Source organism: Charadrius vociferus, unplaced genomic scaffold, assembly GCF_000708025.1.
Source record: "Charadrius vociferus isolate BGI_N301 unplaced genomic scaffold, ASM70802v2 scaffold213, whole genome shotgun sequence".
Classification (NCBI taxonomy): Eukaryota; Metazoa; Chordata; class Aves; order Charadriiformes; family Charadriidae; genus Charadrius; species Charadrius vociferus.
In genome coordinates this window covers 4,288,357-4,312,219 of record NW_009647828.1, presented here as the reverse complement: position 1 = coordinate 4,312,219, position 23,863 = coordinate 4,288,357, and the positions used below count along the sequence as shown (strand labels likewise).

Here is a 23,863-nt window from a genome sequence, read left to right as displayed (position 1 = left end):
CCGCTCCTCCCTCCGGGTGGGCCCCCCTCCTCCATCAGGTTCCTTCCAGGTAGGTCCTGTGCCCCCCTCCCCCGAGGGACACCCCCCCAAACACTGCCTCCCCTCCGGGCAGAGGCACACACACACACCCCCCTTCCTCCCCTCTGAGGCAGACCCCCTTCCCGGGCAGTGTCCCCCTGTTCCGGGCTTGGTGCAGGGGCGGATGTGCCCCCCAGCATCGTTGGGGTTTTGCCCCCCGGGGGTTGGGGTTTTTGACCCCTGGTAGGTGGGATTTGGCACCCCAGGGATGGCGTTTGGCACCTTAGGGATTGGAAGTTTTGCAGCTCAGGGTTTGAGGGTTTTGCCCCCTGAGGACTGGGGTTTGGCACCCCGGCTCGGTCGCTCCCCTAACGCCAGCAGGCACCCCGTGTTTGCAGTGCATATTTAACTTTGCCTTGAGTTTTACTGCTGCGATTGCGCTTCAGTCTCTCCTCACTCCTCAGAGAAGTGGTTGCAATAGACTTGCTTTTGGAAGAGCATGCACTTCTGCTGGGAGGGGAGATCTCCAAGGGCAAACCGCCATGCTGTCTCATAGGTGCGGGTTCGATGTCCTGCTTTGGGGCAGAAGCCATCAGCTGCACACAGCCCAGCGGGGAGCAGGTCCGTGGGTTGGGATCTGGGCACCCTGTGAGCCGCCGTGAGTCCCTCGTACCCTGCTGCTGGGAAAAACACCTCTCACACGGCTCAGCTGTACCGCTGAGCTGCTTCGAGCCCGCTGGCTGCGTTCAGCGGTCAGTTTTGAAGGTAAGGATCGCGTGTTTCATTGGGTTTCCAGACCTGGGGGCTGGTTAGCTGTTGCAGAGGTTGATGGACTTACTCTGTGCTGATTTGGGGGTGGAAAGAAACCATGCATGCCCTGAGAAATACTGCCCTTCAAATGGGAAAGTTGGATGGAGGAAGAGAGAGAAAAGGAAAGTGAGTGCAAAGGCTCGCTTGCTGCGTGGCCTCCTTGAATGTGTGTTTTACAGGTGGAAGCATCCCTAGGGATGTTCCTCCTCCTTTCTCACCGCACTCCAGCCTTGCAGAGCAATGCACTGTTCGACAAATTAATGAGACGCTGCAGTCTCAGCTCACGGCAGAGGGGAGGAGGGAAATGTGTTTTGAGGTCCTGGTGCAGGTAGAGTTGCATGTTGCCATACACTGATTTGTATTTGGTTTAGCAGGGGAGCAGAGTCTGGCAGCAAATGTATTTCCAATTTTCATAATTCCTCTAAAATTTTACAGTGCAGTCAGCCTTGATATTGCAGAGCTTTTTTTTTTCCCCTCCCCTGCCATCAAAAGATACCATTTAGTCATGTAACTAACCTTTTACTTGGGATTTGTCTGCTGAATAAATTAGGTCAAACTTCCAGTATATTAAAGGAAAACTGCTGAAATGATGAGTCGCTTCTCTCAGGCAGACTGAGAGCAGAATTTAGCCCACCAGTTCTTGAAGGGAAGCAAAACTGTAAAGTCCAAATAAGAACAATGAAAACCCTAAGGGATCTGAGATCCCCAGGAAACCTGGGATGATCCCACATCATGATACAACTGAGCATTTATCCCACCGATTTAAGAGGTTTCCTTACAGGAAAGGCTGAAATTCTGATGTTAAAGGAAGACACTGTGCTATATCAGCAGCGTAACCACATGAGCTGCTGCAGCTCATAAAAGAATTTAAAAGCTCTAACGTTTAAGTTATGGAAGTACATCCCTGGGGAGGATGGCACATCCTGCTTTGTCCCAGAGATTTCCACAGAGACGTTAAGATTATATCATCCCCCGCTTTCTTGTATTGACAATTCTCCAGATGGTTCAGGAGCACAACTTCCTAGCAAGAGATAAGTTGCTGCCTGCCCAGAGGCAGCAAAAGGATGAGAGACATCAAATTTGGGTGCTTGGCTGTGACAGAGACTGTGGATGAGCTTCCAGAGAGACATTCTCTGCCTGGGGATCCTTGGAAAGGAGCCAGAAGCAGCAGGACCCTGTTGTCCACACCCTGAATCCAAACCTGAAGTTTCAAGCATCCATCATCTCTTCTTTTTGCTGAATATTTGTTGTTGCAGAAACTGCGGAGCTGGAATGAGGAGAGTCTCACTGCCAGCCCCACAGCCTGTCCTTCTGTTGACCAAAAAATAGTATGATGCAAGAGAGTTTCTCTCATGTTTTGTGACCGTGGACACATTTGTCTCCTGTGCTGTGTCATGCTCCTAGATGTATTCTGCATTAAGCAACTCGCTGTTAGTTTTTCACTTGAAAAGACCTTTAAACCCAAGCTGGTGGCTAAGGTGGCACTCAAGTAGCATAAAGAGCCTGCAAAGATGAACTCTAATAGCTGTGTCCTACTTCTGCTTAAAGTTTGAGTGCGGGGTGTGTTCACAGATCAGTACCAGAGCAACATTGTGTAAGTAAAGATCTGCTTTAATTAGGTTCTACTAACGCTGATACATACTTAACAACCGTTTGAGCACAGTCATTGTTTGCAAGAGAGGGAAGACGTGACTTCTAAACCTTCTTGTTTCACCGTTACATCTAAAACTGCCAGACGATGAATCCAGTGTTCTCATTTATGAAGGGACACAGACCAAAAAATTGACATGGATTTTTTAGACCTTAAGACCTGATTTTTTTTTTTAAACCTTAAAATTTGACTTTGATTTTCTAAACCATTGATTCTTCATTAAACCTGATTTTTGCTATTCACGTTTGGGGAGCCTATCTTAGTGCTACACCCTCTTCTGGAAGAATGTAGGGCTGTCTGGGTGGTGTTCATGTGCTTAAACTGGTTAGAGGTCAACTTGAGGTGGCAATCAGAGAACTGTTTCTAGACCCACAGAGGCCCTGGAGCTGTGAGGACACCAGCATCTCCCAGCAGGTATGGGAGAAGGCAGATGACCAGATGAGCTGGAAGATGGAGGCGGGACACATAGCGGAGGTGGCAGGTTCTGTAATGTGGCCGGCTGTGAGGCCATGCGTTGTCGCCACATGGTTTTGCCAACCAGCTGTCACTGTGCCGTCTGTGCGGACCTCATAGGGAGGAGAATGGGCTGAACAATTTTTGTGCCAGGAACTGTGGTTGCATTGAAATCCAACTGTTCCGCAGGAGCTCATCCAGTCTGATAACATCCTCAGTGGGGTTGTTAGAAAGAACGGTGCAGATTCTCCTCTTTCCTGTCAACGGCGTGAGAGAGAGATGGAGACAGGATTTTTTATTTTATTTTTATAGGGTGTTATCAGGATGTGCAATGTTGTCCATCTTCATTAAGGCTGGTGTCCTTAAGACACCCTGTAGACTTTTAGCAGCACCTGCTCAGGGGTCTGCCACAGAGCTTGATGTCCAACAAACCTGCTTGTTCTCAGCACTGGAGCAGGAGAGCTCAGGTTTCAGTCAGTGAGTCCCAGCTCTGGTGAGGAGGAGCAGAGGAGGAGCTTTCCTTCTTAGTTTTTTCTAGACAGTTTTAGGGTTTTTTTTTATTTTTATTCTTTGTTTTTATTTTTTTTACTTGAAAGAAAGGAAATCACTAAATCCAGCAAGTAAACAGAAGTCAGGGGAGGGAGCTGAGAATCCTGAAAGATGAGTGGGTGCTTGTAATACGTGATTAAATCCAAGGAAAAAGTCAGTATTGCTTTCACAAAATGCAGCCAGCCTCACAATCGTATGGGAGTGCTTGGAAGAAGTGAGCAAGTATGTGGATGGGAAGCACCTAGTTGATGTGGTCTGCTTGGATTTCTGAAAGGTTTTCAACATGGTCCCTCACAGCAGGGGCTTTTAACGAAACTGAATAGTCCTGAGTTAAGAAGGAAGATCCTTGTCTGAATAAATACTTGTCTAAAAGGTGAAATACAGGAGGGAAGTAGATGGCGAGTTACCACGTGGAAGAGATGTCAGCAATGCCCTTTACAGGGACAGGGGCTGGGATATGTGGGGTTCGATAAATCTCTAACTGGAAAAATTGTGAATTGTGAAGTGGTGGTATTTGCAGGTGAAACAAAGTTTAATCAGGGCGTGAAGGATAAGGTCTGACTTAAAGAATTGCAGAAAAGATTTTATGAGGCTCAGTGAGCATTAAAATGGAAGAAGACATTCAACTGTGAAGTGATGGAGTTTGGGGAAGATGGAGGGAACATAATTTCCTCATTTCATCCTATTTTCCTATCGAAAGCAGCGGACACTGAGCTAACCATTACCGCTCAGGAACGAGATCTTTGGATAGCGATAGGCAGTTCTGTGGAAAGGTCAGCTCGGTGCTAAGTGCCAATCAAAAGCAGCAAACCACGTTAGGGATTGTTATGAAAGGGAAGCAGGACAAAACACAGAACATCATTATGGCTTTATATAAATCCACAGTCCATTTACCTCTTGGAGATTTTTTGCAGTTTTGGTCCATCTCAGAGGCTCAGAAGAGCAGGAGGGGTGGCCAGGGGACAGCAATCACTTCTGCACAAGTAGGAAGCAAGTTGGTGAAGGCTCCTCAGCCTGACCAAGACATGACAAGGTGGCTGTTGGATGTGACAGAGATTAAAGAGCCCACCAGTGGCATTGAGAGAGTGGGTGGGGATTTCTTGCATGATGTCTCTTCCAATACAAGGACCAGAGGACACCAAGTGAAACTAGTTGGTAACAGGCTCAAAACAAACAAAAATAGGTGTTTCTTTGCGCAGTGTATAGCTGAGCTGTGGAAGTTGTTGCTGTAGGAGGTCACAAATGCTGAAAGTTTCCATGAAACACAGGGGAAACAGGACAACTTAATGACTTACAAGTCCTTGAAACCATCTTTAGAGGTAATTCTGGATCATAGGCTGCTGGGAGGAAAAACAGACATTGCTTAAATTTTGATACATGTTGCCTTGTTCTTATAATCCTCCTTGGCCATGTGACATAAGGCATAGTGGACTACTGGACGTTTATTCTGACCCATTCTCATACTGCGCTGAGCAGTGATGCCCTGGGGATGTGGGTTTGACCTGAGGGTACTGTGGAAGCCTAGCCCAGTCACAGGAGAAGCAGTGGTGTTCAAATGTAACAGTTTGATGCCTGGAAATATTTGTATAATTTTCTTTTCCCTGCAAGTTTTGCCTTTGTGTTCTGATTAGCCACACCAGTGAATTTTGTACTGCTAGAATTTTTGCAGCACATCAGTCCCACCTGCCCAGGTACCTGTGACACCACTTGGTCAAAGTCCGAGAACTGAGCTGTGGACCCAAGCACATGGATTTCCTCAATTTACAAGTCCCTCATTGCAGATTTGGGAGCATCCTCTCCCAGCTGGGCACAGAAGGGGACAAGAGTCTGAGGTCACTGCTGCACCTGAGATGCCTCAATTACTTGCCTCTAACTCCCTGTGTGGCTGCTGGCAGATCTGTACGGCCATTCAGACTGTAGGATGGAGCTGCCCACCACGGTAGTAAAAAGCTCTTAACTTCAGAGCCTCAAACAGTACCAGGACAACCCAGGGAAGAGCATGTACTGAATAGTGGGGTTACGAAAGCAGCCAGCCTAGGCAAACAGCCTCACCTGGTCTGTGGGTGGCAAAGATGATAATGGGAATATAGAATCGTAGAATGATTTGAGTTGGAAGAGACCTGAAAGACCATCTAGTTCCAACCCCCATATTTGGTGGACGTGGCATGCTGTTCAGTGGGATTTAGCAGAGCTGCTTTAATTTTGAGTTTTGGTTGCTTGCTTGTCCTCTCTCTACTCTCAGTGCTTTGATTTTTATTTTTTATTTTTTTTTGGGTCATGCTTCACCTGATGATGCATTTTCGTTCACAGGAGGGTTTTTAATTGCCATGAAGGACTTCAGCCAGCGCTGCATATTTATCCTCTCCCTCAGGATTTCAGACACTTCTAATGGACTAATAACCATGGGGCAGTGATGGCACAGACACAGCAGGGTGTGTGGATTTTTCTTGAATTAAATGAAGCATAAAGACCATTTCTGTTCTTCCTTTCATAGACCTACGAGTCGTGCATTAAAGTCCTTATTTATTTTTTCCCCCTTTTCTCTCTTTCAGATTTTAACAGTGGGAAGATGCTGATGGACAAAAATGAATCTTGGCTCTTGAATTTCTCCAATGCTGCCTCCTCCTTTGTGAAAGGAGGCGGCAACTGGCCAGGGATTGGCCTCCAGGAGGTGGCCATTGGGCTGATACTAACCCTCATTGACTTGATCACGCTCCTGGGAAATACGGTAGTCTTCATCTGCCCAGTGGTGGAAAAGAGGCTGCGCACTGTCACCTATATGTTTATCATGTCCTTAGCCATGGCAGATTTCCTTGTAGCTTGTCTGGTCATGCCCTTTAGGTAAGAAGTGCCTGTAAGGTAAGATCAGATGGCAGTGTGTGCATGCAACATCAATTCTCCTAGCTCAGCAGCCACTGTTTGAGCAGGGCTGGCGAGAAGGTGACGAGCTGTGTTTAGGGCTGGGCTCTCCAAAGAGCTTAACTGTGAGTCCCTGATTGGATGTGCTTCTGTGCCTCAGTTTCCCTACCCCAAATACCTTACCATTATAACATGTCCCGTTATAATGGATGGAGAGAGATTTCCCAAGGGTATTTTTCCTCTTGGCTATAGAGGGACTCTGGCTGCTGGTCTGAACTAGCTTATCCAGCTTTTAAGATGGCGCCGGTGTGGTAAGTCCCCTCTTCCAGGATTGGTTCTGCATTGCAGGTGGGGCCAACATCATTGCTAAATGATTTTTCATGCTCTGAGTGTTTGGGGAATGTGAGATGGGGACTGTCACTGGTGTGTCAGCATTAACTGTCATGACTGTGTTGATCCTAGGTAGAGCAAATCACAGAGTATATTTTTCCCTTATTTTTCTTAGTGAAGAATGACAGCGGAGTTAAATTCTGTGCTTCTGATTTTACACTTCTTTAACCTTATCTTTTATTTTCTGGCAGTGGGAGGGAGAAGTAACAAAGTTCCTTACTAATGTAAGAAAATGAATGTTTTCATATTACTGAACTTGAAAGGCGATTGCAGAGATGTTATCCTTCATACTCTTGGTGAAACACAGAATTTTGATTGTTCCTTCTGGTTCATACAACATAGCGGTGGAGTTTGTGTGGAAGGCTGGCGACCTTGTGAAATAAATCTTTTGCCTGCATAAACAGACCAGAAGAACTGCGGTCTGCAGTGGGATAACAAGCAGGATTCACTGTACCTGGGGGATTGTTTTTGCCCCTGTTACCTGACTGCACTGCGCATCGATAACTGGCAGTGTTGACGTGGGGACAAAGGCCATCATCTCCCCTCTCTCCGTGTAAATGTAAGGATTTTATTTTAGTATAAGTAGGGTAATTTAGGCTCCCCCTGTATTTAATGGAGGAAGAGGCACTCAAGAAGGCAGTTCTCCCTGCTTGCGGTTTATATTTACAGGAGCTTCACTATCTGGCTGAAACATAGTAAGACAAATAGAGAAACCAGTTTACTCATAGGTCTGACTGTCTTGTGCTGCAAAATGGCCGCAGGTTTGCGTAAAGCCGGGGGCTGCACCCTGTTTAGTGTTCTTGGAGCAATATGAAGCAGCTGAACTCTTTTTGCGTTTTGTGCCTTAGTTCTCACAGGGCTGCCTACGCTTTTGAATTTGGCACTGAATGATATTTTCCCAATAAGCAATTACAAACTGAGTTATAAATTTATAGTGTTGGGTGGAAAAAAAAAGCAGATAATGATGCCCTTTGAAAAAATATTACTGCCGATTTCACTTCTAATTCTTGCTGAATTTTTAAGTTCAGGTTCTGAAATCATCCTTCTGTGTTCACCTGTCTCTCCCTTCCACCTGATGCTACAAATCTCTGCCCGAGGGGTTTGGATTGCAGCTTAGTTGACGATGCTCTAACCTCCCCTACCCTATTAAAGTCAGTGGGAATGGGGGTTGTGACTTAACCAGGAGATTTGTGTTGCTGATTGTGGGGGTTTTGCTCTACACTGGAGAAAGATGGGATTGTGGAAGTGGCTTTTTGCCAAACAGGGGTCTCCAGGTTGGCTGATCTTGTTCCCTGAGGATCGCAAGCAGCTCCGAGCAGGTGTGTGGGTGAGGACTCGGCTGACACAGCTGCAGCAGTCTGGCTGTCTGCTTCCTTCCCCATTTCCAGCTACCAGGTTAAATTGGGCTGAAGCTGGGCTGCAACTGGGAATGGTGGAGTCTGTAGGGCTTGAGCTGGACTTGCCTATAAAACAACATGGTTCTCCCTGCCCTGCCCAGAGGGGATGCAGAAACGATCCCTGTGCTCCTGTTGACAGTAGCACACACTATTTTTTTCCCAAGAGCTCCGATGTTTCCCACTGCATGGACAAGGTCACAGCAAGAAAATGTGGCAGACCATTTCAGCATCCTAGAAAGAGAAAAACAGTGTGTCAGGCACCAAAGATTAGCTAAAGCAACAATCTTTCTGCTGCCTGGCATTTCCCTGGGCTATTTGTCTTCTCTTTTCCATGTTCTTGTTAAGACCAGAAATGAGGGGTTTTCATCCCAGTCCAGCCCAGGAGTCTCAAGTGCTCCTCTCTGGGACTGCACAGCATCACCTGCTCTTCCACCCACTCCAACCATCCCTCCAAGAGATAACCTTCTCCATTACCTGCATCTTACCCAGGAATGGCAGCACCCCCTTTGCTCAAAGAAGACAAAGGCCGAACAACTGCTGCTTTGGAGTGAGTTCCAGCTGATAATTGCTGTCACTGCTTCCTTTCCAAATTTGCTTAGTGTCTGCCTGGTGACTCCTCTGGTACCTCCATGTTCAGCTCATGCTTGGGAATCTCTGTCTTCAGTGTCTTCTTTTTCTTCTAAATGGAGTTTGGGCATTTCTAGTTACTCAGCATCCTCATTACTTCTGCCTCCCTCTGTGGTATTTGCGATCTGGGTGACGGGAGGGAGAGGTAGCAAAGAGCAAAGGCAAGTAGGTGTCTCAGCAGCTGTAATTTCCCCCTGTAAGACTGATGGCATCCCCCATAACTGGAATAAGACCTCTTCCTTGGGAAGGACAAAGAGGGAATTTGGCACTAGGTTTTACTCAAATAGACATGCAATGGAGAAGGAAATTGGACTATTCTTACTTCTAGGCTCCCAGGAAAGCATGAAAGGAATGAGAAGAAGCAGCTGAAAATATGTTTCATTGGGAAATCAATCTGTGGTTTCTCACACCCAACAAGAAAGGATAAGAAGGGCACAACAGGGATGAGGAGGGGACCACAGCTGTGAAGAATATGAGGGGAGAGGAAAGATCACAGAATCACAGAACAGTTTGTGTTGGAAGGGACTGTTAAAGGTCATCTAGTTCAACCTCCCCTGCAATGAGCAGGGACATCTTCAACTACATCAGGTTGCTCAGAGAACCCCTTCCAAACTGACCTTGGATGTTTCCAGGGATGAGGCATCTACCACTTCTCTGGGCAACCCGTGCCAGTGTTTCACCACCCTTATTGTAAAAAAAAGTCTTCCTTCTATCTAGTCTGAAACTACCCTATTTTAGTTTAAACCCATTACCCCTTGTCCTATTAAAGGATGGCAGAGGGTGTTACAAGGGAGGAAGGACATCCATGAAAAGGAATGGCTTCACTATGCAGCCAGAGAGAAAATAGCCCACCTAGGAGAGTGAGGTCTTATTTAACAAAACAAAAAAAAATATGAAGGGGAGCAAAGAGCAGAGCACTGTTGATGCTTTGTGCCCCTCCTGAATGCCCTGGTGGGCCACGTGGTGAGGAGCGGACCCTGCCGGCTCCGTCAGGTATTGTTCGGCCCTGCTGATGCGGTGGCTGTTGGTCCTCATCTTTCCCACTGTCTCAGCTTTGTATCTGTATTGCTCTTTTGAGTTGCAGTTTGCTCCTAAGTGGGCATGTTAGCACACGCCAAAAATAAAGAAAAGAAATGACCTTAAGAACCAGTTTGGATCAGGAAAAAGAGGTTTTGTGACAGAAAGGAAAAACAAGGTTGTCACCTGGTGCTTTAATGTCATAAGAGTAGGACTTCTGTTTTGTCCTTGGTTTTGCTTGTTTGCAGGAGCAGTTCAGCTGTGCTTAGCTTGTCATCCAGGTAGTCCAGCCAGCCCAGCTCTTTCCAGGCTGAATATTTTCAGCGACTCTTTTCTTTTGCAAGTGTAAGTGAAACACAGAGGTGACTTTACTTCTGCTCTTACTGTGTGTTTCTTTGGGCTTTTATTATTCCTTTTTAACCCATATAATTTCTAGACTGCAGAGACTTTCTACATCAGAGAAGAGGGAAGGGGTATCCACTACCCTGTGCTGTGAGAACATCTGTTAGGTCAGGTGCATCCCACCAGATGTGTGCTGATGAAAGCCAGGTACCTGCTTAGCTGGCATCTGTGTGCAGGGATGCTCATGACAGCAGCATGGTCTACTTCTGGAAGGACACGATGCTCACACCACAGGCTTTGGAACATCTCTGAAGATAAGGAGGACTTCTGAGGAGTGGCACCAAGACGCCGAACTCCGTTACTGGACCCATGCTTCAGCTTCTCTATGTCTCATTTTCTCATCTAGAAAAGAGCCACAAAACCTTTCCACGTGTGTGCAGCGGGACCCTCCATGCTGCCCATCTGGAGGCCACCACAGTATAGGGACAGGTTCTGCTGTAGATTAACGTTTGCTTGAATTTTTGTGTGGCATCCTGCATAAAAAAAAGCTGCTGAGGGCTGGAGCCCTTCAGCCAGCACTGTACCCACTTACATTAGTTGTGCTATAAAATAACCTTCATAAAGTCATTTTAATGAGTTGTTGCTAATTAGATGCAGAGAAGAGGTTGGTTTCTAACTCCTCTGACATCAAGTTGACTCTTTCTGCCCTTGCCGGGCGGCGTAGCCCACCTGAGTGCACTGCAGCACAGCAGCCCTACTCTCACTGTATTTGACCAGCAAGCTGTGAAGTTACAGGATAATTAAAGCTTTGCAGGACTAGGTAGTTACTCAGCCTTTCACATCAAATTCACACACAATAGTTATTTCAGCAGCACCCCAGGAGCTGCAGAAAGCTGGTGAAAGAAAGGGGAAGAGAATGGCATCTAATTGAATGCTATAGAAATATGCATCAGCCTTCCTACAGCTGCCATATGTTCCTTCCTTCGCTGCTCACTTCTTACAGGTCCCTCTTGAGTTTGTTAGAAATAATTTTGGCATAATGTCTGCTTTTTGCTGCTGTTTTTACCTCGCTGAGGCATTTGCGAGCTACATAACATACAAACCATATAGGCTTCCTCCTAGGTGTGTTTTTTTTTTTAACCAAGACTTGAAATCCTCCAGTCTTGAAGCATGAGACCAGATGAAAAGTGAGTTTCCTGGAGGAGGGAGCACTTTCCATGCCCTAGGAATTGGGGGGAATTTATAAAAGTCTGTGCTATGTAGGGCACTGGAAAGAGCTGTGATAAATAAAGCTGTACAGATGTAAATTTTGGGGGCTCTGGGGGCGGGCAAAGCACTTCCCTCAAGGCACTCACTTAGAGTGCAGGCAAGGAGCATAGGTTTGGTCTTATTCAGCTACGCTCCACCTGTGTGTTATTCCCTTGGGATGAACTTTGAGGATGAATCTCTGCTGCCTAACTGAGCCTTCCTCGGCTGCACATCCACCTTTAGTACCTCCACATTAAAATACAGCATTTCCTCAGTGGAGGCTTGAAGAAAGGCATTAAATCCATCCTTCTCGCTTTGTTTTCTACCCATTTTCTCTGGCAGTATCATTTATGAGGTGACAGGGATGTGGTTGTTCGGGAAGCTGTTCTGCAAAGTCTGGATCTCCTTTGATGTCATGTTCTGCACTGCGTCCATCGTCACATTGTGCTTCATTAGCCTGGACAGATACTGCTCTGTGGTGACCCCGTACCACTATTCAAGAAGGATGTCCCGTGGCAGGTGAGTGGAGTTGCTCCTCACTTTGGGTCCCTCCAAATTTTTACTTGCCATGGTCTATATTGACTGGGGACCAAATGAGCTATTGACAGCTGCTGCCCAAAAGCAGAGAGATGTGGCAAAAGGATCTTTGTGACATTTAAAACTTCGCAAAGAAAAATTTTAATACGGTGCGGGAGAAAAGGAGAATGCAGCTGAGCTGGTTTGATGGTGCTCCTGGGAAAGCACTTTTTGAGTTGAGGATGGATTGCAAAATGGGGTAGAAACCAGTGGTGTGGGCTGACTTGTACCTACAACTTCTGCCCTTTGTAGGCATTTCATGGGAATTTCCCCAAGGACTAGGGGAAATGGCACCCAGAAGAAAACACGTAGCAGTAGTCTTCTCCCTCTTAAACTCATGATACTCATGGGGGAAATAGAGAGAGTAAGTTTCTAAGCTCCTATCAAGGTTTCATGTGTAGCATTGAACTAAGGGCTGCTAGGTAGGGAAAGTTGTCTGAGGATGGGCAGAGAGGATGTTGCACCTGCAGTGTCCTGTACAAGGTGGATTCAGGCTCTTTTGGGGATGTTTTCCCCACTGCAACTCTTGCTGTGTACAATTTGTGGGGCTCAGGCAGTCACCAAAATGAGGAGGGGGCTGTGCAGCACGCCCTGTCGCAGAGCAAGCGCCGCAGTGGTACTGTCCATCAGCTCCACCTCTATTGCTCCTCAGAGGATAAGATAACAGCCAGATATTAAAGCTGAAAACAAACAGAAAAATCTACTTGCTGTTGTTTTAAATTTTAACAAAAATCCTCTGTAAAACCTTTTCTCTTTCTTCAGCCAGCTCTGAGCATTCCTTACACCAACACCAATTCTGTAAGCCACAGACCCAATTACCCAGTCATTAGAGATATTCACATATGGTCTTGTTGTACCCCAGCTTTTTCCCTGCTCGACCACTTCTCCAAGCCCTGTGGGACTGCTGAGCAGTGATATCCCACATGGGTTACCATGGGGATTGAATTGTACTGGGTGTTCTCAACTCAAAATAACTCAGACCCTCTCTTCCCTCCCCGCCGCCTCTTTCCTTTTGCAGATGCATTGTGATGACCTGCATGGTCTGGGTATACTCCTCCCTCATTTCCTTCCTTCCTGTCATGCAAGGCTGGAACGAGATCCCTGGGGTGGACTTTGATGCAGGCAGAGAATGCATCTTTGTCACCAACTGGATTTTCGCCATTGTGGCTTCTGCTCTGGCATTTTTCGTCCCCTTCATGGTCATGTGCAGCATGTATTTCTTCATCTACCGAGCTTCACGGCTCAAGGCCACTCGTATCATGTCTCAGACTCTGGAGATTCACTACCACCCCAAGAGCAAGCGGCAGAACCATCTGCAGCTGGAGAACAAGGCCACGCGGACCATTAGCATTATCATTTCAGTCTTCGTGCTGTGCTGGCTGCCGTACTTCGTCCTGAATGTCTGGCTCGCTGCCAGAGGCACCGAATCCACCAGCACGGTCTTGGTTGACACCTTCAAGATCATCACTTGGTTAGGGTATTGCAACTCTACCATCAACCCAATGCTCTATGCTTTCCTGAACCGGGACTTCCAACGGGCTCTGAAGAAGCTGCTCATTTGCAGGCACAGGTCTCAGGTGGACATTGGAGAAGACATGGTTTCCATAGCCACGTTCTCCAAGACTGCTCCAGACCTAGAATATAGCATTACAGTGCCAGTGCCCAATGGTGCCCCAAAGGGCAAACCCAAGTAGTAGGGATTCAGAATCAGTAGCTGGAGATGGTGGGACAGAAAGTGCCAGAGCACATCCTAATGGAAAAATAAGGGGTAGGAAATAGGGGAAGGAGGACCTGGAATATTACAGCTGGGGGCATACGACAAAGATCTATTTCTTCATCTTCCACAGTTTTATTAACAAGGAACTTTGATATTTTAGGGGTAATTTGTTACAATTAATGGAGTTAATTCCTTCCTGGGTAATTATTTTTTTAATGAGCATTTCCTAAGACAAATTCAATCTTCATGCTGGGAAAAAAAATCGGTATGATAATGTGAACTTGTCTTTGTGTACATCCCGGTGATCTACAATGAAAGGTGGGACAGTATTTCTTTGTTATCAAGCCACTGTAGCTCTCATCTTGCTGCTTACATTACAAATTTGAGTAGTTTTAGTAACTCCACATGTGTCAGTCTGTGTATGTGTGTTAGGAGGGATGTGGTCAAAGAGCAGAGGTCACCTCTTTACAAAGGCACTGCTCTGCAGCCTGGGCTGTCGCTCAGGGTTCAACTCACTTGATTCTGAAATAACAAGGGGTTCAGAGCTTTCAGTGGCTCTCTGTGAATTGTCTGTGAGCTTCCCTATTGAATAATTGAGCCAGCAATGTACCCCTGTGGCCAAGAAGGCCAATGGTATCCTGGGGTGCATTAAAACCAGCATGACCAGCAGGTCAAGGGAGATCATCCTTCCTCTCACCCTGCCCTGGTGAGGCCACATCTGGAGTACTGTGTCTAGTTTTGGGCTCCTCAGATCAAGACAGACAAGGAACTACTGGAAAGAGTCCAGCAGAGGGCTACAAAGATGATCAAGGGAATGGAGCACCTCTGTTATGAGGAAAGGCTGAAAGCCCTGGGTCTGTTCAGCCTGGAGAAGACTGAGAGGGGATCTCATCAATGCTTACAAATATCTAAAGGGCGGGTGTCAAGAGGATGGGGTCAGACTCTTTTCAGTGGTGCCCAGCGACAGGACAAGGGGCAATGGGTATAAACTGGAACACAGGAAATTCCATCTCGACGGGAAGAAAAACTTCTTTACTTTAAGGGTGACAGAGCACTGGAGTAGGCTGCCCAGAGGCTGTGGAGTCTCCTTCTCTGGAGATACTAAAAACCTGCCTGAAGGTGTTCCTGTCCAACCTGCTCTAGGTGACCCCTACTTTGGCAGGGGGTTGGACTAGATGATCTCCAAAGGTCCCTTCCAACCCCTACCATTCTGTGATTCGGGAAGGGAATATCCTATGTGGCAGAGCCCCGGAGACGAGGAAGCCTTGCTGTAACAGTAAAAGCACCAAGTGCCCAGAGGGTTCAAAGGGGGCTACAGGTGACCAAGACCCCCTGAAGAGGGGATGTGAAGAGGAATTATTACTTACTGCTGTGTTTTACACTGTGATGTCTATCCCCTGATGCTATGGGTGTAGCTATTGCTGGACCACACAGACATAAAAAAATTATGATAAACGGGAATGATTACTTCTACCACTCCCAAGGGCTTGTCTGGACTTTAAACAGCATCAAACAGCACCAGCTCCCTGCAGGAAAGCCACAGAGTACCTCATTGAAGGATTACCCTGAAAAGGCAGGATTGCTCCCAAACATCTCTGCAGCATCTAAACAGTGAGTAAAAGCAGGAGCTGAGTCCCCAGGACTACAGCTTTTCAGTAGCCGGGTCACATGAGGGCTAGTGACTGCTCAGACAACAACCATCACTTCCCCTGGCATAGTTCTGGTGGGGTCTCATGCTGGTTTTCATGGGAGAGTCACTGCGCCGAGGGCCTGCTCAGACTGATCTACAGTCTGAAGGGAACACTTCAAGGACGGTTTCTAAAATAGCTTTTTCTGAGCACCCAGTCACCCTCTTGGGAGAGGCAAGGCTTCTACAGCCTGAGAAGCAGAGCAAACGCAGCAGAAAGATAGCCAGGCTAACTTTTAATGCTAAAACTACTGGACTGAGGCATGCAGAGGGGTGAAGAATGTCACAATATTAACAAAGAAATAGAAAAAGGAGGTGGGTAGTAAAAGTCCTGAGTCCTTCTGCTTTTCCAGCTCAAAGGTAGCAGAGGAGGACTGCCCTCAGAGGTGTAGCAAAATGCAAGTAGCTACTGCCTGGAGCAGCTCAGCTACTGAAGACACCGGTACAAAGGTCAGAACTTCTCTCTCATTTAAGAGCCTGGTAGAAGAAACAGCCCTGACCTGGGGTTGCAACGCTGGTACTCCTGTCAAATGCCTCTTCATGGAATGGGTTGGGGCTCCCGGCTCCCTCAACTCCAATAACAACATTGAAATGGTAAGGAGAATAACTATCCTGCCCTTATTCTGGGGGAAGCACCTAGGTCCAGTGAGCACAAAAGTGGATGGGGCAGGATTCTTGCTCCTGGCACCCAGTTCATTTTGATAAAACAAGACAAGGAACTCTTGTTTCAGCCCCAAGAGCTATGGGGGGAAAGGAGCTGAGGGACAGGCTAGGACCACAGTGCTGCACAGTGCAGCAGAGCCCAAGACCAAAGCTCCCTTTGCAGGGCCGTAAGCTGGCAGCTCTCCTAGCCTCCATGTTTAGGCGTCCCTCTGCAAAAACACACCAGCAGGAGTGTACACACCAATTTCCATGGCCACAGGAAGACCCGAGACAGTCTGATAGGTGGTTTCTAGATGTTCATAAACTGAAAGAAGGCAAATAAACTTGTCTATGAGCCTGTAGATGTTCCTACCACCAGGGCTGTCATGTAAAAACCAGGATCTCCCGGACGAGGTGGAAAGCTGCTGCTGTAATCTGTAGAGAGCTGAGAAAAGCCTGCCTTCATTGCTTTCCCTTCCAGGATGTCAGCATAGAGCAAATGCACATTAGGTCAAAGACCTTTGGTCTTTCGGTCACGGTTGACCATTTGGTCTGAGTTGACTGAAGAACATCACCTGGCAGAAGGACAGGGATGGAACAGGGAATTGTAGTGTAATTAAAACCTGACTTAAAGAAGGAAAACATAGAAGGTGTATCCGTCTGGGTTGCCTGGTTCTGATGAGCTGGTAAAATAGTCCTGGAGCTGATGGGGGTGTTGAAGCCCAGGTAGATATTTCATAGCAGAGAAGTGTCTTCTTCCCCCACGTGTGGGGCAGAGTAAGTGGAGCTGCCGGAGGCAGGGAAAAGAGTGCTTGCAGGCAAGACCCGAGTTCAGAGGAAAACTTTCTTAGCTACACCCTGGAGCGAAAAGGAGCAAAGACAGGGACTGCCCGGTCCAGCATCCAGTGCTAAGAGAAGCAAAGACTCACTGACACGGGCAGTTAAGAGCTGAGCGTGGCCAGCTGCTTTTGTGGCTGGGCACACACCACACAGGGTAGGCTTTGTACCTGCCTTTGAGGATATGTGTAGCATCCGCAAATACGTAGACACACCTAGTGTGAACATGTAGGCCGTTTTCAGTACTGAAATGCTGCAGGGCTCTTGGAATAGGCAGCGACTTACATCCAGCACAGATATACAGCAAGTTAAAAATACTTTATCCTTCATTTCCTGTGTTCCATCTGTAATCACTGAACTGGCAGGGAAGCTGGAGAGGCTTCAAACGAGGCCATTTAACTGTGCGTTTATAGCTGATGCTAACAGGGAAATCCAAGAGAAGAGGACACACTTAACTGTCCTGTTTTAACCCAGCTGGACTCAATAGTTCTGTTTCTGACCAAATATTCACTGCAGCATTCTGGCTGCAACTGGACAAGCCAGTACCTAGGAGAGTTATCCAAGAGCACAAGGAAGACAATCTTTGTAATCTACTTTTGCTGTATCATAAGGCTGCAGAGTGTCTGCTGGTTTAATTGCTAGTCGTAGTATCACACCACAGTACAGTGATCCCCAGAAGGATCTGAATCCAGCATCTTTAAGAAATTTATTTCAGAGACTACAACTTCAAAAATTTAAGCCTGCAAAACAGGAAAGTGCATTTATGCAAAACCAGTTCCAATAGTGTAAGAATTATCTCTTCAAGACTTCCCTCTCTGTTAACAGCTGAGAGATTGCCTTCATAATGCACTCAGTCTAGAAGAGCTCAGTTCCCTTCTTTCTTCAGGTAGTATCTCGCTTCCAAGCAGCCATACGCACCTTGGCATCATCACCTGCACTGTGGCAAGTACGAGACAGAAAAGCAAAGCAAGTTACAGAAATGAAGCGCCCGTCCTCCTGTCCCAGCTGCACAATGCTGCCATCTGCAGCGTGCACTGATGCAGGTTCTGAACAGAAGCAACTACTATTTCTTTTTATAAATAAAAAAGTTTATTAAATCATTTAGACTTGAAAGAAGTCACAATAATTAATGCACTCAACAATTACAGCAAGTGCATTCTGTACACCACCAACCCAAATGGATTGATTCTGTATTTTATAAATAAAAATTAACATATTTACAATGAGAAATAAAAGCATGGCGTTAGGCAGTTAAATTAGCAGATTACACAAATGCCTACCAGTTGATTTTTTTTAAAAGTACAAATCTACAAGATTACATACGACACGTATGACTTCATCAGGTTTAAATTTTCAGAACCACAACATTTTTGTACATAATTTTTACTATGGCTCTTCCAATGACTGCCTATGTAAACCCCCCTTTTTTAATGGCAAAATTCTCCTTTTCCTTCTCTACAGATTTATCTGTATAAAATGCATTCTCTAAGATCTACTATAGTGCAGAAGTATGAAATGATTTCCTCTAATGAATGGCTATGGAGAGTGACAGTATGTACAACTGTGGTACTTTTTTGCTTTAAAAATAGTGCATATTCCCAGTTTACCCACCAGGGACAAAAATGGAGTCATAGTTCATTTCAAAATCATCTTCATTTCACCAAAGAGCAAGTGATCCAGATAGACACTCACTAGGCTTAGAGACTGTAATTTGCTCTATAAAAATACAGTATTTTAATTCTATTTACATGTTACAGATCTCTCACTTACCCAGCAAGCTGACATTTACAAGCTTCAAAAAAAAAAAAACCCCAACAACCCCAAAAAAACCATAATGGAGCACAACATTGGTAAGCACAGTAGCTGGACCCATCCGCCTAGGAGAGTAAAGGTAAGAAAAATGGAATGTGAAAAGTGTGGTTACTGGCTTTCGTTGGCTGTCAAAGTAAACGAAAATCCATCCAACATGTCTTATATGTTAAACATGGCAAAAAAAGTTTAAGTAAACTATTTTCAAGATAGACATTCTGCATCATAGGATCCTTCTGCTGAACAATCCCTGTAAAACCTGCTGAGTGCAAGAAGTGATCCTGAGGATAATTATTTGCTTGGTTGTCTTGAATGTTTATTTCCTGATAAACTCATTGTCCGTGACCTCTGCCTAAGCACTGGTTTTGGTGGGAGTTCCAAGTCTTCAAATACAGGATTTTCTATGATTGCTGCAGCCTCTGGTCTTTCAGTGGGACTCGGAGAGAGCATGTCCTTCACCATGGTGTACTAAAAAAAAAAAAAAAGACACATGCTACGTGAACCAATTCATAAATTCTTTCTTCTTTAATGTTCTGACTTCAAGTGTGGCTGTATGAACAAGTGGAAAATGTCCCCAGTTGCCTTCTGAGTAATTGGGGTATTAGTGCTTTGGCACAGTCATTAGAAGTGCATTAAACATTTGCAAATGTTTAATGTTACAAATTTATCATTGTGCATCCGTTAAACTGTCTTTACTGTCAAGGACTACAATCAATTTGGCAAATCAAATCCGACCCAAGATTCGATAGTTGTAAAACCTTTACATTAATTTGCAATCAAAAGAATTTTAAAACATATGAAATATAATTTATGAGTAATTTTGTGTCATGTTTAGACCACCATGTTTTAAGCCAAGCAGTAAATTTTCACAGTGAATTAAAGGTTTTCCTTTAAATATACAGGTAGACTGAATATTTGTCTCAAATTTAATCAGAATTACAGTGTCCTCCAACTGAGCACAGCACAGTTGCATTCCCCTGGGCAGCCTGCAGCTGTAAAGCAAGAAAGCCTAGTCTCATTTAGCTGCTGGCCTGAAGCTACCATGAAAACCTGAGAGCATCTCAGCTTTTTATTGGAGAGGTTTTGCACATCACCTCCTCTTTATCTGCAACCGTTACCACTTTAAAGATCTGACTAATAAGAACAGAGCACAATTTTCTCATATAGCTTCCCACTTGAGAGATCCAGTTCCTGGAGTGAGATCCCACACAGCCATGGTGCTACCTACAATCTCCCCTTTACCTGTCTAGAACTCTACATTTTCTCTTTGTGAATATGGATTTGTTACAAGAAGTCATGTCAGGATGCACGTGAAATTAATGACGTCAAGTGACAAAGGCAATATTGTATAGTTACGGGAGGTAAACTGTGTGGCAAAAACATCAGCGTCCATGTTACTGTAACATTATAGCTTTGAAATGTAGTAAAAAGTATATGGATACAGAAAGTGTGTCTTAACATGACAGCTACCTTTTTTTTTTTCCCACTTTTGCTTGCAAAGCAATTGGAAAGCAGAGAAAAAATTACAATCATTAAAGAAAAAGCTGCAACTAATAGCATCAGATATACTTACCTCTTGTGCATATTTCTGAGTGAACAATGGTGGAAACTTCAAATTTCTAACATCACTTAAGGTCTGCAAAAATATTAAGGAAAAAAAATGTAACTTTTCCAAAATACCATTCTTCAATAGTATTACTTTATTATTCTTCAAAAACATGCAAACAAATCAGCCTCATGGAAGAAAAAAAAAAAATTGGTTTAAAGTCTTCCTTCAGTGGTTAAAAAAAAAAATAAAAATCACAACATACTTAAATGGGCAAGTTGCTGCTTCCCTAGGTATACAGCCTGCACTAGGAACCATGTTACAAGAATTACAATCTTTGCAGTTTTAAATCGGCTAGATACACAAACTTGTACTTTCTCACTTTGGCTCAACAAATCCATGCACCACCCTTAATCCCCAAAATTACCTACATCAGTATTAAGACACATGAAATGACTGGCTCTGTCTTCACAACGTGAGCACTAGTCTTTAATGTTTACAGACTAACAAGCAGATTTATCAGCAGTTTTGAAAGCGGTTCATGTTGCTTATTTCTGTGTCCTTAGAAGGCAGTTGGTTTTCTTCAGCACTTCTTCCATAACGAGCACGTTGGCTCCATCTAGTGACAGTAATTTTCCCACGTTCAGGCACACAATTATTTGCAGCAGGCTGCCTTATGAATTTAAGTTCTGTGATTTCCAGCAACCCATGACCCACTTTAGCATGGTTTTACCACAGAAGTGTAATATTTAGCACAATTTCTTTTAAGAAGGACCTCCTTTTGACTAAGTTTGAGCACAAAATATAAGAATTCTAAAGTTAAAACAAAATTCAATTCATTATTACTCCACTGAATGTATAAACTGACCGGTTAATAGTGATGGGCAGCAGTGAAACTCCTGTTCAAGAGAACTGAATTTTATGACAATAAAATGCTTCAAGTGTTCCCTTTCTCTACCAATTCAGTCTGCATTCAGTGATCTGTTTTCAAACATCTAATTTGGAAATAAATTGTACTGCCACAGCGTAACTGCTACCAGCTTGAGACAGAGGCAGGTCACATAGTCCTCCTTGGGGAATTTTTCCAGCCCTTTAGCACAGATTCCTAGAATATGCTGGGCTACCTGGTCAGGCAGAGCACGTTTTGCTTCACCAAACAGTGCTACTGCTTGGCTGATGCCAAAACTGCAGTGTAACAATGCGGCAACAACAACTAAAGTAGAACTGGACAATAAAGAGGTGGGGAGAGTGGAATGACAGTGAAAATCATGGGAAGTTCGGGTACTCTATTTACCCTCTTATGGAGTAAACCATCAGAGTTAGAAGCAATTCAGGATTCACTCCAATTACTTGCTTTGCTACCATACTCAGGACAGAAACTGGAAGAGCAAAGCTTGTAGTCACTGCTGCAGGAGACCCTGAGAATCCAGGATAGCTCTTCATCAGTTATGTGTCTCAGTAAAACTGATTTTATTTAGGGAAACTGAAACTGGTTCCGGTGCAAGAAGTTAAAAGCACTGTCATTCCTCCTCTAGACTGCGCTCTCTTGTACCATGAAAATCTAGAGCATTTTAAGCAAGAGAGTGCAACACCAGCATAGGTGAAGCATTTGGTCAGGCTGCATTCATAGTGTGGTTCAAGCTGATTCTTACACCTCTGCTAAAAAAAAAAAAAAAAAAATCCATCTTCACATGAGACTTTAAATACCCCAAACACATAAATGTTAAATACAGGTTATAATGACTCCTTCTTTCCTGCATAGGTTACTGGTCATCATATACAAGAGGAAAAACCTTTCTGGCCATAGCCCCTGTTCTCTATGAGCTTGTTCCTGAGCAAGATGGATCTCACAGGCATTTTAACAGCAAGAAAGAGTTATTATACACCATCAAACCTCCAAAATCCACAGCTGATGTAATGAAAGTCATCAATTACTGGGAAGATTGTACTTGAAGCTGAGTGAGATTCACAGCTAAGACTTAACTATAGGAAAAGGAACAGCAATTTTTCAGTAAGTGCTTTGGGTGAAAAAGCGCTGCAGAAGCAAACAAAGGAAGAAATGATAAAAATGCACACCACGGTTCCAATTCTTGAATGAAAAACAAGCTGGCAGGCTTAAAGTCACAAGCTATATTTGTTGCTTGAGTTCTTGGATATCCTAGTTCAATAGTTTCTCTTACTTGGCTTGACAACAGAAGAGCTTTGTAAAGAAATTAAGTCCTCAATTCAACTGCAAACACTAGGAAGACTGCAATTTATTTTCAGTGATTCAGGGGGTCTGTACAAGGCTGATAAAGAAGTTGTGTTCCTAATTGCAATGCTTTTTCAAAACTGAAAAGAACCTCTTGCAAATGTTTCACCAAGCGAATAGCTATTTTAAACAAATGATTAAACTCAGGATAATCCAATACCATACATACCCTGACCCTCTCCATCTGTGTGCTGAAAGGGTAAAGCAGCTCAAAGAGAATCAGTCCCAAAGAAAAGATATCCACTTTGTGCGAATAGGTGTTTCCACAGATCTGAAAGTTCAAAATTAGGGTTAAGTCAATCAAGCTATTCACTGTATGTAATTATGCACAACATAAACAACCCCCTTTCAAGTCAACATATGGAAGCGATTAGCCCTGTGCAGAGCTGAAAACTACAGGACAGGCACATGGGCAAAATAAGCATGGGTGAGCAAGGTCCTGATCATCAGCTCCTCTCTGCAGACCCAGCTGTAATGTGAAATGTTTCAACTTAAACCTCAGACACAATAGTATGTCCTTGCTCAATTAACTTGAATATTATGCAGTTATCTTTCTACTACATTAAAAGCAAGATCAACGAATGCATCTAAGTACAAATCATTAGCCACTTTTTTGCTATATTAAACAGATATACTGAAATATAATTTTGAAATTCAATTTAGCTCAAAACTCTACTTTGATGAGAAAGAATTTAAGTAACTTGATTGCAACAATTTACTAGAAAGCGTGCCTGATCTTTGAGCTCCTGGGAATTCAGGTGTTTTCCAGGTACTGACAGATATAGCTTTAAAGAAACACAAACCTGTTCTGGGCTCATGTAGAGTTTGGTCCCTACTTGTCCTGTGTGCCTGGCATAAGCTGGCATTGGGGTAAGTACTGATTCTTCCTCCTCATCTTGGTCCATAGCAGTTACCAGTCCAAAATCCCCAACCTTTACTATGTCATCCATTGTGAAAAATATATTGGAAGGCTAAGAAAACAAACAGGTGAAAAGAAAAAAAAAGTAAATAATAAACAAGCATCTGTGTTTCAGCAGATACAACACTTCACTTTAACTCAGATAAGCCATGCTGTCAAGGCTAAAAAGGGTCGTTAAACATCACCTTAGCAGAACCAGCTAAGAATCTTAGCTGTTAGGGAAAAAGGAATTACTCCTGCATTAAATAGCCTCCTTTCCTGAAACTCAGACTGCTCATTTCTTGTCTTCCAGTAGTAGTTTATTAACACTACACAGGTCTGCTGAGTGACATACACAAAAATCAACAGCTGTGGGAACAGAACAGGTAAGTTGTCCAGCTCTCCATCACACGGCAAATTCACACCAGATGATGGAGTTTTGACTCTTAGTCTCTTTTAATCTAATCTCCAAGTGTTAAACTTGTTCACAATATTATTAACCAGCATGTAGCACGTCATCTTAATGTTAAATTATAGAT

The 23,863-nt window shown here is 44.5% G+C and overlaps 2 protein-coding genes across 2 annotated transcripts in view; one reads left to right on the top strand and one right to left on the bottom strand.

Annotated features, from left to right (window-relative positions):
• Positions 1–13,631, top strand: part of LOC104284251 — a 61,244-nt gene extending 47,613 nt beyond the window's left edge. The window contains exons 6-8 of the mRNA XM_009882555.1: positions 6,034–6,322; positions 11,704–11,880; positions 12,956–13,631. Of these exons, the coding sequence (XP_009880857.1) occupies positions 6,034–6,322; positions 11,704–11,880; positions 12,956–13,631 (1,142 nt within the window). The remainder of the gene's footprint in view (positions 1–6,033; positions 6,323–11,703; positions 11,881–12,955) is intronic.
• A 5,289-nt stretch (positions 13,632–18,920) lies between these two features.
• The window catches only part of EIF2AK3 (eukaryotic translation initiation factor 2-alpha kinase 3), a 43,865-nt gene continuing 38,922 nt past the window's right edge, over positions 18,921–23,863 (bottom strand). Inside the window, exons 14-17 of the mRNA XM_009882554.1 lie at positions 23,230–23,397; positions 22,596–22,697; positions 20,203–20,265; positions 18,921–19,097 (exon numbers count right to left, since the gene is read on the bottom strand). Coding sequence (XP_009880856.1) covers positions 18,921–19,097; positions 20,203–20,265; positions 22,596–22,697; positions 23,230–23,397 — 510 coding nt within the window. The remainder of the gene's footprint in view (positions 19,098–20,202; positions 20,266–22,595; positions 22,698–23,229; positions 23,398–23,863) is intronic.